General features: G+C 37.5%; 1 protein-coding gene across 2 annotated transcripts in view; it reads left to right on the forward strand.

Moving 5' to 3' along the window:
- The window catches only part of PDE3B (phosphodiesterase 3B), a 179,334-nt gene that overhangs the window by 137,605 nt on the left and 26,683 nt on the right, over positions 1-15,046 (forward strand). For both annotated transcript variants that reach the window (XM_082683140.1, XM_082683141.1), the window contains exons 6-8: positions 6,748-6,958; positions 7,474-7,550; positions 14,255-14,406. In XM_082683140.1, the coding sequence (XP_082539266.1) occupies positions 6,748-6,958; positions 7,474-7,550; positions 14,255-14,406 (440 nt within the window). The remainder of the gene's footprint in view (positions 1-6,747; positions 6,959-7,473; positions 7,551-14,254; positions 14,407-15,046) is intronic.

Genomic DNA, 15,046 nt, shown 5'->3' on the forward strand with positions numbered 1-15,046 from the left:
TGTGGGGGAGGGGGAAGAGAGGCAGGGATCCACTGGTGTTGTTAAGTATAAAATATCCAGTTTTCAACAAAAAACTGAAAATACACTCTAGTTATAAAAGACAAAGTTTGGGGTGCCTGGGTGCCTCAGTGGGTTAAAGCCTCTGCCTTCGGCTTGTGTCATGATCCCAGGGTCCTGGGATCCAGCCCCGCATCAGGCTCTCTGCTTAGCAGGGAGCCTGCTTCCCTTCCTCTCTCTCTGCCTGCCTCTCTGCCTAATTGTGTTCTCTGTCTGTCAAATAAATAAAATCTTAAAAAAAAAAAAGGTTGTCAGGCAGTTAACAACACAAGACTCAAGCGTATACTCTGAACAAGATGCACACTGTAAGTACGAGGATGCAGGGAGGTCTGATCTCATAGCTGTAATATACATGAGCTAAAAATTGACAGAACTAAAGGGAGAGATAGACAAATCCATATTCATATTTGGAGATTTTAACTCCCCATTCTCATTAGTAGAATAAGCAGACCAAAATATTAGTATAGATATATGGAAGATTAGAGCAACATGACATGACCCAGCTGACTGCAAAGCACCACATTCAGCCATCACAGGATGAATATGTTTTCCAAGAATACGCACAGAATGGAGGACAGTAGGCCATTTGCTGGACTGTGAAACAAGTCTCAGTGAGTCTCAAAGTATTAAAATCCTGTATAGTGATTGACTTCAGGAACGGCAGAGAGAAGATCTCCATAAGCTCGCTCTCCTGCTAAAACAACAAGAAGACAGAAAAGGAAGCTCAGCCATTTCAGAACATTGGGAATTAAGCCCGAGAAAAAACTGGAAGTCTTCTGTGCAAGAGAGACTGCTGAACCTGGGTAAGACCGTGGGTCCTGTGACATTTCATCCGGGGGCTCCGTCATTGGAACTGTTGGCAAAGGCAGGTGGCATTGCTACCATCAGGGAGAGCAGACTTTTAGAACTCCACTGAGAGTACAGTAAACACTTTGTCCCAACTTGAAGCTCCCTGGGAAATCTCTATTCCCTAGGTGTTGTGGGTATTTGGACTCAGCTCAGCTCTCTGAAAAAACAAACAAGAAACCCAAACCCCATGCCAGGCAACATCGAGACTGCCTAAGGCTGTGATTTCAGTGGTGGCCAACAAGAGCTGCCTTGGAATTCAAAAGGAAATCCTGGATGCTACTCGATGACCAGCAGGAACTTGAGAACGTCTGACAGATTCCCGGGGGTCTGTGAGGCTGTGCACGTGCATCAGAGAAGGCCCCAGTCACTCACGTGGAGCTGACCCTGAGGCCTCTCACAAGCAAAACGTGAAATCCAATCCTGTGTTGTAAACTAAAGTTTGAAGGTGTAACTATTTCAACAGATTCCCTTCTACAGGTGACTTCTAGGCAGCTGACTCTAGGCAACACTTTTAAAGAACCCTTCAGACTCAAAATTGTTCTGACTCATGGGTGACTTACAGGAAGTCAAACTTAAAAAATAAATCAAGAACTTAAAGGTAAAAAACAAAACAAAACAAACAAACAAACAAACAAAAAAAAACAGCTAGTAAAACCTCAGTGGCTACACATGTCAGAGAAAACAGAATCTACATAATCAGGCCAGGAAAGCCATTCAATAACTAGAAGCAAGAAAACAAAAATCGGCAACCTAATTAACCTTGGGTGTGGGACAGATCTGATACCAGAACTGTTAAAATATTACCTAAAATGTCCAGTTTCCACAAAAAAAAAAATATGAAACATGCTAAGAAATTTTTGTGATGTACGAAGAAACAGGTTTTTGTCAACAGAAAATTTCCCTGATGGGGCTTGGAATTTAGACTTAGTAGACAATGACTTTAAATCTGCTATTATAAATATGTTTAAAGTACTAGTGGAAACTGGATTTAAATTTTTTTGAAGATGTTATTTATTTGAGAGAGAGAGACAGAGCGTATAAATTGGGGGTGTGGTGGAGGGACAGAGATAGGGAGAAGCAGGCTCCCCACTAAGCAGGGAGCCCAATATGGGGCTCGATCCCCAGGACCCTGCGATCATGACCTGAGCCGAAGGCAGACACTTAACTGAGACACCCGGGTGCCAATATTTACAGTATTTAAGAAGAGTTATGACAACAGTGTCTCATCAAAGAGGGAATATAAAGAACTAGAGATTATAAAATGAAATTTTAAATATTTTTAATACTTAGGAAATAATTGCCACCTCTAGTAAGTATCAGATTGGAGGTTCTAGCCACAGTAGTCAGGTAAGAAGGAATAAAAGGAATGGGTAAAACTATATTTGCAGATGATACCATATATTTATAAAACCTGAAGAAATTCATTAAAATCTATTACAAACTAATAAGTTTATCGGTATAGCAGGATACAGGATCCCAATACAAAAATCAACTATATTTCTATATACTAGCAATGAATAACGCAAACTGAAATAAAATAATTCCATGTGAAGTTAGTATTAAAAAGAATAAAATACAAAAAAAATAAATAAATAAAAGGGCGCCTGGGTGGCTCAGTGGGTTAAGCCGCTGCCTTCGGCTCGGGTCATGATCCCAGGGTCCTGGGATCGAGTCCCGCATCGGGCTCTCTGCTCAGCGGGGAGCCTGCTTCCCTCTCTCTCTCTCTGCCTGCCTCTCTGACTACTTGTGATTTCTCTCTGTCAAATAAATAAATAAAATCTTTAAAAAAATAAATAAATAAATAAAAAATAAAATGTGAGCCCCTTATTTAAAAAAAAAAAAAAAGAATAAAATACTTGGAATAAATTTAACAAAATAGCATAAGACCTGTACACTGTAAACTGTAAAACATTGTTGAGAGAAACTAAAGATCTAAATAAATACAAAAACACTCTGTGTTTGTGAATCAGAAAATGTATTGTTAAGATGGCAATACTTCCCCAATCGTTTTAGATTTCATGCCATCTTTATCAAGTTCCAAGATGGATTCTTTGCAGAAATTAACATGCTGATCATAAAGTTAATATGATGGAGCGCGCCTGGGTGGCTCAGTCGGTTAAGCATTTACTTTTGGCTCAGGTCATGATCTCCAGTCCTGAGCTTAGGGCCCATGTCAGGCTTCCTGCTCAGCAAGGAGTCTGCTTCTTCTCCCTTTGCCCCTCCCCCTCAACTTGTGCTCTCTCCCTCCCTCTCTCTCTCAAATAAGTAAGATCTAAAAAAAAAAAAAAATTCATAAGGAAATTCAAGGGACCCAGAATAGCTAAAGCAATTTTTAATAAAAAAGAAGAAATTGGACGACTCACCCTTTGAAATTTAAAACTTACTACCACCCTGTATAATTGAGAGTGGTACTGGCATAAGGATATTCCATCTCAATGGGATAGAATTGAGACCCTAGAAATAAATCCGTACGTGGCCAGCTGATTTTCAACAGGGGTGCCAAGATGATTCAGTGGGGAAGAAAGTGTTTTGTTTATTTGTTTGTTTTTTTAAAGAGTTTTTTATTGTTTATTTGACAGACAGAGATCACAAATAGGCAGAGAGGCAGGCAGAGAGTGAGAGGGAAGCAGGCTCTCCACTGAGCAGAGAGCCCAATGCAGGGCTCGATCCCAGGACCCTGGGATCACGACCTGAGACAAAGGCAGAGGCTTTAACCCACTGAGCCATCCAGGTGCCCCGGAAACAGTATTTTTAACAAATGGTCTTAAGACAACTGGATATACACAGGAAAAAGAATTAATTTGGAATCCTATCTGTTATCATACTCAGAAATTAACAAAAATGCATCATAGACACAACTGTAAGAGTTAAAGCCTAAAACTAGTAGAAGAAAACAGAAAATTTTTGTGACTTGGGGTGTTGAATACAGCATTCTAATATATGACAGCAAAAGCTCAGTTCATGAATGAGAAAAACTGACAATTGGAATTCATTAAAATTAAAAACATTTGTATTTCTACAGACACCTCTTTAGGTGAAAAGTGAAATGACACAGGATGGGGGAAAATATTTGCAAATTGTATATTTGATAGTGGCCTGGTATCTAGAATATACAAAAATGCCCTACAACTCAATAATTAAAAGACAATGGACCTAACTAAAAAGCTGTTTCTCCGGAGGAAATATACCAGTGACCCCCTACCACACGAAAAGATGTTCAGTATCATTAATTATTAGGGAAATGCACATCAAAACCACACTGACCCAAGACTTCATCCCCACTGCAAGCCCTGTGATTTTATTTTATTTTATTTTTTAAAGATTTTATTTATTTATTTGACAGAGCTCACAGGTAGGCAGAGAGGCTGGCAGAGAGAGAGAGAGAGAGAGAAGCAGGCTCCCCTCTGAGCAGAGAGCCCGATGTGGGACTCGATCCCAGGACCCCGAGATCATGACCTGAGCCGAAGGCAGCGGCTTAACCCACTGAGCCACCCAGGCGCCCCAGCCCTGTGATTTTAAAGACAGACAGGCGCAAGTGGTAAAAATGTTCCGAAGTGGGAACGCTGACACATTGATGGGAAGCGAAATGCTTCAGCCACTTTGGAAGACAATTTGGCAGTTCAGTACTTGAACAGAGAAATAAAATTGTGCTATCTTGATGCATACAATTTTATACGGCCTTGAAAATCGGAGAATTGCAGTCACACGCAACTGCCTGGCAGAATCTTTTTAAGAGGTAATCAAGGCATAGAAGCATTTATTTTCATCATCTAATTGAGTTTATAAAGTTAAAAAAAAAAAGCAAAACTAATCTAAATTGTGAAAAAAAAAAGAGTACATACATGGTAGAATTATAAGAAAACTAATACCATGCAAGTCAAGATAATGATTTCCTTTAATGAGAAGAGGAGCTGGAAGACAAGGGTTCTGGTCTCTGGCAGTGCTCTATGTCTCAGCTTGAGTGGTTAGCATTCCCTCTGTATGTGTGTTCTATTTCACACTAAACAAGGTTTAACATTAAAATGATGACTGTATCATAGAAAGCATTTTTTTTAAGGGTTGCTAGGTTCTTCTCTGTCAGATCAAATGTCTACCCTAAGATTATGTTACACTTTCTTCTTAGCTCGTCTGTCAGGATGTTGGACACTCACTAGTAAAATGAGAAAAAAGAGGGCTAGAAAAAGGACCTTTGGTTTCCACTTAGTAAGTAATCAAGCAAGGCACTTCTTGTCTGGTCCTCGGTTTCCTCTTCTGAAATATTAAATTGGTTGACCAGATTTTTAAAAATCCTTTTCAGCTCTAACACTGTATGAAATTACAGGAACCTCTACATACATCAGTCTGATAGAACCATAGTGTCAGCTCTAGAGAAAGGACTAAAGGACTATGGTCTCCCAGCTTTAACTATGTTAACTAAATCAAGTTTTTAGCTTCTTTTTTCTTTTTTCTTTTCTTTTTTTTTTGATAGTTTTTATCCCCCCACATGTGAGAATGAAACTACTACTTAACTCACAACATGGTGAAAATAACACATTGTATTAAATAAAATAACACATTATATTTGGGTTCTCTAGAGAACTAATAGGATGTGTATGTGCATTTACAGAGAGAGAGAGACAGATGGAGGGATAGTTTATTTTAAGGAACTGGTTTGCAGTATTGTGGGGGAAGGCAGGTTTGAGATTTGCAAGGCAGGCTGTCCAGCTAGAAATTCCAGGAGGGGTGGAGGGGGATACTGCTGTCCTGAGTGGTTAGCATTCTGAAGGCAGTCTGGAGCCGGGAGTTCCTTCCTCTTTGGAGGATCTCAGTCTTGTCTTTTAAGGCTTTGAACCAATTGGATGAGGCCACACGCAAATTAGGGAGGATTATCAGCTTTGCCCAGTTTACAGATTTAAATGTTAATCACCTCTGGAAGATACTTTCACAACCACTTCTAGCCTGCTGCTTGACCAAACAGCTGGACGCTGTAGATAGCCTAGCCAGATGACACATGGAATTAACCATCACACACATATACCGCTATGCCTGAAAATGCCCTAGCTCCTGAGTAACTGTTACTTGCTTTACCCTCAGATTCACACTTAGATCTTTATTTGCAAATAAAGTTTTAAATCTGCCTACCTTTCTCCAGATATACCCATTACACCTTAGTTCAGGACACTCAGTGTAGGTTTTTGGAGCAAATCAGTAGCATTAGAGATGTATTTCTGAAGCATTTTGGTTTTTTGTTTTTGTTTTTCGTCTTTAGAACTGAACACTTGTTTGTGTTCTCTGCTAGTCTCTGGGTTTGTTGAGTTGCGGGGACGGTATCTTTCTCTCCATGGTGAAACCCAGCACATTTTCTACCATACAGTAGGCTCTCAAATATTTGTTAAGTGAATGAATGAGCTGGAATGATTTGGATATATTTTTAAAAGGAATCTGTTGTGTTAACCTATAATTTTATCATTGCTCAGCCTGCCTAATGCTTTTAAGAACTTTGGTTCTTCAGTAAAGTTTGGTACCAATACTTTCTTCAGGTGGATATTAAGCCGCTAGGGATATAAAATGTGAAAGATAAAGACCAGTTAGGGAAATATGTGCCACACTTTGTACATTTTAGTTATACTATTAATATCTGTGCTATCTTGCCATAAGGTATTTATTTCACACTCATGATGACAAATAGTGCCTATAGTGTCTTGAAGACACCTCCACCTGGAAATGTCTTTTATTATTTAATTGTAAATACTTTGCTTTCTTTAGAGAAGGAAAATGTTCTTTATAAATACACAGAGACAGTAAACACCTACACATGCATACATATTTACTGATCTCTTGCCTCTCTTTTAATTTCTCAAGGTGCTTTCCCCAGCCTGAGTCCTGTGAATTCTCCCAGCCATGGACCAGTGTCTGCTGGCTCTCTAACTAATCGGTCACCCATAGAATTTCCTGACACTGCCAACTTTCTTACTAAGCCGAGTGTTATTTTACACAGATCTCTGGGCAGTGCACCCAATTCACCAGATACTTATCAGCAACTTAGAAATTCTGATAGCAGTTTGTGTAACAGGTAAGTTTCCCAAATATGTTATTTTAATAAACTGTTAGTAGTTTTCTATTATAACTAGTTAATGGATTAAAACTATGTCTTCTTTATGAGTGGTTTTTATTCTTAACAAACTTTTCCCTCATTTTAGCACTGTTACTCATTTTCCAATTAAGTGATCTCTATCTGAAATGAAATATAGTAGTATTCTATTCATCTCAAGATACTAGTAAATTGTGAGAATTATTTTGCTATAAAGTACTATAGTACCCAGTTCATTTGCTATTTGTTTTCATTTTTTATTTTTTATCAGTAGTAAGTGTTTACTTCAGACCTCAGTGTTGACTTTCAAACATGTTATTTTCTTCAGAGACACAGGATGCCTTCCAGAATAAAGCCTGGTTTATTGAGATGTTGGATTTGTATGATGTTTTGCAGTTAGGATCTTGGTTAAAATTAAGCAGATTTTCCAATTGTATTTAGCTCAAAATTTGCTTGCCTCATTTGTAAATGTATATCTGTCTGTTTTATTCTATAAGCTGTGGACATCAAATACTGAAATATGTGTCAACGTCTGAATCTGATTCTGGCACAGACTGCCACAGTGGAAAGTCAGGTGAGATTATAAAAGTTGTGTGTGTTTGAATTTCAGAGCAGTTTCTGAAATTGTTTGAGAAGTGCATAAATGAGTGAGTTTAACTTCAGTTTATCTAACTTTAAAATGAAGCTATAATGTTTTGCCTACTTAGGAGGTAAGTAGAGGAGTTACTAGGAACAAGTTATAAATAACAGGCCGTGAAAGTGTTTTGAAGACTGCAGTGTGCTATAGAAATGAATGTGGTCTTTTGGGTTATAGCTAGGGTTCATAAACAGTGAAATTAATTATATTAATGTTGAACTCCAAGCCCAAAAGAGTTTGCATACATTTTTTATGGCATAGAGAGGAACTGTTGTAAATTTTGTTACATCATTCTGAAACATTTTATATTCTCAAGTAAGAAAAATTGTTGGTGATAAAGTTATGGTTGTTTTATAACTTTAAAAAATTGATGACTCAGGCATACAGTAATAGTTAACTAGGTAACTCAAGCCATCATTCTCCCTGACAGTAGCTAGGAAAGCCAGACAGATTATTAACAACAAGAATGTGCTTAAAACCATTGAAAACTAACAAGCTCCTCAGAGTTACCAGTACAGGATCTGGAGGAAGATAGAAACTCACAAAAATGAGCCTGGCGTTTGGGTCTATCAAAATGGTATTTGCTCCTTCTAGAGGGGCTGGTGACTAATAGAATCAGCAGTCCCCAAAAGGAAGAGGACTGGGGAGATAGAGATTGGAGTTGAAGGCTTACCATAGTAGGGATAACTTGGTAAACTCTGTAGCCCTCTAAGAATAAAGGCAAACCAGAAATAGATGGGCCCCCACAGGGATTATGGGCTCTTACTGATATCTTTGCATACTATAAAAGTCAGCCTTATAAAGTATACAATTCAGTAGTTGTTGGTTCTTAAATTGTATAACACACACACACGCACGCACACAAGGAAAAGACCAGTCCTTCATAAACTTCAAAAACTCTTCTAGAATAAGAGGGAAAACTTCCCAACGCATTTTTTAGGACTAGTGTTATCCTGATGTCATAACCAGACAAAGGCATCCAAGAAAACTACAGACTAATATCCCTTATGTGTATAGATGCAAAAATCCTTAACAAAATAATATTAAACTGAGTCCAGCAGCATATGAAATGGTCACACCATGACCACAAGGTATTTATCCCAGGAATTCAAGAGTAGTTTAACAGTTGAAAATCAACCAATATAATATATATACCACATTAATAGAACAAAAGGGGAGAAAGACATGATAATCTAAATATGTGCAGAAAAAACATTTGAAAAAATCTAAGATTCTTTAATGATAAAAATACTCAAACTAGTTATAGCAGAGTAGTTCTTCAGTCTGATAAAGGACATTTTTGGAAAACACACCTGAACATCATCCTTAATGGAAAAAGACTGATGCTTTCTTCCTAAGGTCAAGAATAAGATAAAGATTTTTGCTTTCAGCACTTTTTAGTCAACATAGTACTGGTGGTTCTTGCTAGGAAATTAGAAAGAAAAAGAAATAATAGGCATCCTGAATGAAAATAAAGAAATAAAACTGTCCCATATTCATAGATCATATGAACCTTTTGTAGAAAATCCCAAAGAATACACATACACACTAGAACTAATAAACCAGTTTAGCAGAGACAAGATGCAAGATCAGTGATGTACAAAATTGTATTCTGTATACTAGCAAGGAACCATCATAAATTGAAATTAGGAAGACATTTCAATTTATAGTAATATAAGAATGAAGGTAGTTAGAATAAATTTAACAAAAGAAGGGGCTTTATAAACTAAAAACAACAAAACATTATTGATAAAAATTAGAGAAAATCTAAATAAATTGAGAGGCATTTCATATTAAAAGATTGGAAAAATTAGTATTGTCAGTAGGGCTATTCTCCCAAATTGATCTATAAATTCATTGTAATTCTTAACAAATTCTAGCAGGCTTTTTTTTTTTTTTTTTTTTTTTTTGGTAGGAATTGACAATTGGTCTTAAATCTTACACAGAAAGACAATGACCAACAATAGCCAAAACAGGGCATCTGGGTGGGTTAGTCAGTTAGGTGTCTGCCTTTGGCTCAGATCATGATCCCAGGGTCCTGGGATCGAGTCCCGCATTGGGCTCCCTGCTCATCAGGAAGCCTGCTTCTCCCTCTGCCCTTCACCTTGCTTGTGCTTGCTCTCACTTCCTCTTCTCTCAAATAAATAAAATCTTACAAACAAGCAACAGCCAAAACAATTTGGAGAAAAAACAAATTTGGAGGACTGACACTATCTGATTTCAAAACTTACTATAAAGCCACTGTAATTAAGATAGTGAGGTATTGGCACAAAGATGAGCCTGTAGGTTAGTGTAACAGAATTGCAAGTCCAAAAATTGATTCTGGCATTTATGATCAGCTGAATTTTGATATCGAAGCCAAGACAATTCTAAAGAGAAAGGATAGGGTTTTTTTGGTTTTTGTTTTTTGCTTTTAACCAAATGGGGCCAAGACAATTAGATATCCACTTGTCAAGGGAAGAATTTGGACTCTTCCTGTATATACAGAAAGTAACTCAAAATAGATCATAGACCCAAGTGTGAGAGTTAAAATCTTGAAACTTATAGAAGAAAATATAGGATATAGTCTTTGTGACCTTGAGTTGAATAAAACATTCTTAGATACCATATCAAAAGCAAAGTCTGTGAAAGAAAAAAATGACAAACTGGGCTTTAGTGAAATTAAAAACTTTTCTACTTCAAAAGACAACAATAAGGGCTCCTGAGTGGCTTAGTGGGTTAAAGCCTCTGCCTTCGGTTTGGGTCATGATGCCAGGGTCCTGGGATTGAGTCCGGCACTGGGCTCTCTGCTCAGCGGGGAGCCTGCTTCTCTCTCTCTCTCTGCCTGCCTCTCTGCCTACTTGTGATCTCCATCTGTCAAATAAATTAAAAAAAAATCTTTAAAAAAAAATAAAATTTAAAAAGTCAACAATAAGAAAATGAAGACAAACCACAGATTGAGAGAAAATATTTGGAAATTATACATCTGATTAGGTCTTATATCCATAATACATAAAGAACATTTATAATTCATTATTAAGAAGTCAACTCAAAAAATGGGCAGAAGATGTCTGATATTTTGGTCTGAGTCATTTGGTGAAGGATATAAAGAAATGGATAAGGAACACATGAAAAGATGAATGACATCATTAGTCCTTAAGGAAATGCAAATTAATACTATAGTGAGATACCTCTATACTCAAATTAGAATAACTGTAATAAAAAAGTACCAAGTGTTAGCAAGGATTCAGAGAAATTAGAACATTTATGCATTGCTGATGAGAATATAAAATGGTATACAACTTTGGAAAACATTCTGACAGTCTCTTTAAAAATTACACATAAATTTACCATATCACCCAATAATACCATGGCTAAGACTTTATCCATGAGAAAACATATGAGCACTCAGAGATAGGATTGTGGATGTTATGACATTATTGGTCATGCTGCAAAACTGGAGATGATCCAAATGTCCATTAACTTGTGACTGGAAAAATACCATGTGGTATTTTTCATTCATACAATGCAATTTTATCTGATACATTCATACAATGTAATATACATTGTATATACATTCATACAATGTAATTTTATCTGATACATGTCACTACATACATAGACCTCAAAACATTATTCTAAGTGAAAGAACCCAGGCTCAAAAGAATCCATATTGTATGATTCTAATTATATAAGATGCTAGAAAAGGTGAATGCACAGGAACAATAATCAGAACAGTTATTAGGATGAAAATAGGGATTAACTGTAAATAAGCAGGAGGGTACGTTTTGGGGCGATGAGAATGTTCTAAAACCAGATTGTCCTAATGGTTGTACAACTCTTTAAATTTACTAAAATTGTTGAATTATATAGTATGTTATACTCTCCTTCTCTCTGTCTCTCTCTCTATATATACACACACATACACACACACAATACTATATTATACACACACACAGTTCTTTGGATTGACTGGTATCAGCTGGGAGATTCTCACTTGAGGACTCTCATGTGATCGCAGTCAGATATGGTAAGAGTGATAGTCATCCGTGGGAATAAAGAATGGCTGGACTGAATTTCCAAGATGGGATTAGTCATGTGTCTGTTGACTATTGACTAGTGCATCTAAATATGACCTCTCTATGGGCTTCTTCCAACATGCTTGCTGGATTTCAGGAGAGGAGGAAGTAGAAGCTGTCAGTCAAGTTAACAGTTCAGTCCAGAACAGACAAAGTGTTACCTATGTCCTATTCTCTTAATCAGAGCAGTCACACAGGCTGTCTGCATTCTAGGGGATTAGGAAATAAATGCTGTGTGTTGATGGAGGAGTGACAGAAATACATTTCAGAAGAGTGCAAGGGGGATAAGTGATAGTGTTGCAGACAATTTTGAAAAGATAACATTTATTTCAACTGTTTTTGTTACTGTTCTATGTAAAATATAGTTATTAGGAGTTTGGATCATTAAAAGTATGTATGGGGTGTCTGGGTGGCTCAGCTGGTTAAATATCTGCCTTTGGCTAAGGTCATGATTTCTCGGTCCTGGGATCAAGTTCTGCATCAGGCTCCCTGCCCGTTGGGGAGTATGCTTCTACCTCTGCCCTCCCCACCTTTAAATACATAAATAAAATCTTAAAAAAATATATGTAATGAACCTCATATGTCATGATGGTTATTTTGAAACATATATATATATATATATATATATATATATATATATATATATATATGCCTTGACCTACCAAGTGTAGTTGCATATTCTCAATTTCATTTGTTATGTTTTTCATTGGGAAAAAACAGTATTTTCCAAAGACTATTTCCTGATCATCATTAGTTAATGATTCTTTAGTATATTCAGTGTTAGATTCAGATTTTTTTTAAAGATTTTATTTATTTATTTATTTGACAGAGATCACAAGTAGGCAAAGACACAGGCAGAGAGAGAGAGGAGGAAGCAGGCTCCCTGCTGAGCAGAGAGTCCGACGCGGGACTCGATCCCAGGACCCTGAGATCACGACCCGAGCCGAAGGCAGCGGCTTAACCCACTGAGCCACCCAGGCGCCCTAGATTCAGATTTGACTAACATTTATTGATCATTTATTTTATGTAACATCTAGTAAGATAGATCTTATTATTCATACTTTATGGGGAGAAGAACTTGCCATTATCAAGTAGAAAAATTGGGATCTGAACGTAGTTCTTCTGAAATTCAATTCCAATAAGTACTTTTTAAAAATATATATATTTATTTGACAGAGAGAGACAGAGAAATCATAAGCAGGGGGAGAAGCAGAGGGAGAAGAAGAAGCAGGCTCCCCGCTGAGCAGGGAGCCTGATGTGGAGCTTGATCCCAGGACCTTGGGATTGTGACCTGAGCCAAAAGCAGCTGCCTAACTGACTGAGCCACCCAGGCTCCCTTCCAATAAGTACTCTTAGAAACTCTCTTACCTAGGGGCGTCTGGGTGGCTCAGTCAGTTAAGCATCTGACTCTTGGTTTTGGGTCAGGTCATGATCTTAGCGTCATGAGATCGAGCCCCACATATTCAACAGGGCGTCTACTTGAGATTCTGTCCCTCTCTTCCTCCCTCTGCTTGGTGCGTGCATGCGTGTGTGCTCTCTTACAAATAAAATAAATAAAATCTTTTTTAAAAAGCTTTTACTTAGGAAAAATCCTTGCATATTGAAGAGCGAATGAATCATAACTTTGTAACTTGATGGGTATTCATACACTTAAACACATGTGTAATCACTCAGATCAATAAACTAATAAACTATTACCAGCCCCTCAGAATTTCTTCTAATGCCCCCTGCCCCTGGTATACCCTTTAAAGATAACATTGTCTTGGCTTTCAGTACTCATATGTGTCAGTTTGGGTATGTTGTCGAATTTTTCATAAAGACAATCAGTCTGTACCTTTGTGTCTGGCTTCCTTCATTCAGCAGTGTATTTTTCAGAATCACCCGTGTGGTTGCACGTGGTTGGAGTTCATTCTCTTTGTTCCACAGTGTTCAGTTGTGTGGATACATTACATTTATTTATTCTTCTGTTGATGGGTTTCGGGGAAGTTTCCTATTTATAATATTCCCGACAGAATGAATGTGTTTTTTTTTTTTTTAACATGTGAATGAATGCTGTTTAGCTACCAGAGCTGCTTCCCTTTTCTGTGAGATTTGGGAAAAAAGAGTATTATTAATCATATTGGTAGAGAAATAATTCACAATAAATGGTACTGTGTTTTAATTTTTAGATGTACCTTGATCGCATTCATCTATAATTAGGAATCTAGAGTTTTCATAGCCAAAACTCAATTTCAGAGTTGGAATTGCATACATCAGATTGCTAAAAAGTTCCTATTGATAGGGACTGACTTTTCCTTTTCTTTTTTTTTTTAAGTTTATTTATTTGACAGAGAAAGTATGCACATAAGCAGGGGGAGAGGGGGACAGGGAGAGGGAGAAGCAGGCTCCGCACTGAGTGCAGAGCCTGATACAGGGCTCCATCCCAGGACCCTGAGATCATGACCTGACCCAAAGGCAGACGCTAAACCAATTAGGCCACCCAGGTGCCCCATTTGAATATTTTTTATAAGTAATTTTCCTTATAAAACTATGCATATAGGGCAAGTTTTATTCTTATTGCTACTATATGTGTTTTTTTGAAAGGTGACGAAGACAGCACTGTTTCCTCAAAACAATCATTCAGCTGTACAGAAGCACGACAAGAAGTGGAAACAGAGAACAGAGACTGCAGAAAATTACTTTTGGAAGGTGATGATCACCTAGCAGAAGCGGCACAGGATGAACAGCAACCAAATGTAAAAGACAAACTTTCCATATGATTATGTTAAGGTGAAATACAACATTAGCTTAGTACAAGTTCCACTATCTTTGCCCAGAACAAGATTTTTAATATAATAGTATTTTAAAATATTTTACTAAAAAGTCCTTATGTCATATTAAAGAAAAACTTGGGTTAAAAATAATAATTATAGTTGACCCTTGATCAAGGCTGGTATTAGGGGTCCTGACCCTCCCATACATGATCACATAGTCTAAAATCCACATATAACTTTTGACTCCCCCAGAACTTCATTTGCTAACTACCTTCAGTTGATCAGAAGTCCTACTGATAGCATAAACACATACGTCAGTTAATACATATTTTGTATGTTAAATGTATTGTGTACTACATTCTTGCAATGAAATAGCTAGAGCAAAGAATGTGATTAAAAGTCCTGAGGAGGAGAGAATGCAGTACTGTATGTACGGTGCTTACAGTCCTGGGAGAACTCACTCTCCTTTACAGCACTGTAGTGCAGAAATCGGGGGGGAAGCGGACCTGTGTGGTTCAAACTCGTGTTGTCCAAGGGTCAGCCGTACTTCTGAGTCCATCCTAGAACAACGAGGTGCATTCTTGTAGAACGAACACATGAACCCATTTTATAGTAAATACTG

The sequence above is a fragment of the Mustela nivalis genome, assembly GCF_964662115.1.
Source record: "Mustela nivalis genome assembly, chromosome: 9".
NCBI classification, from domain to species: Eukaryota; Metazoa; Chordata; class Mammalia; order Carnivora; family Mustelidae; genus Mustela; species Mustela nivalis.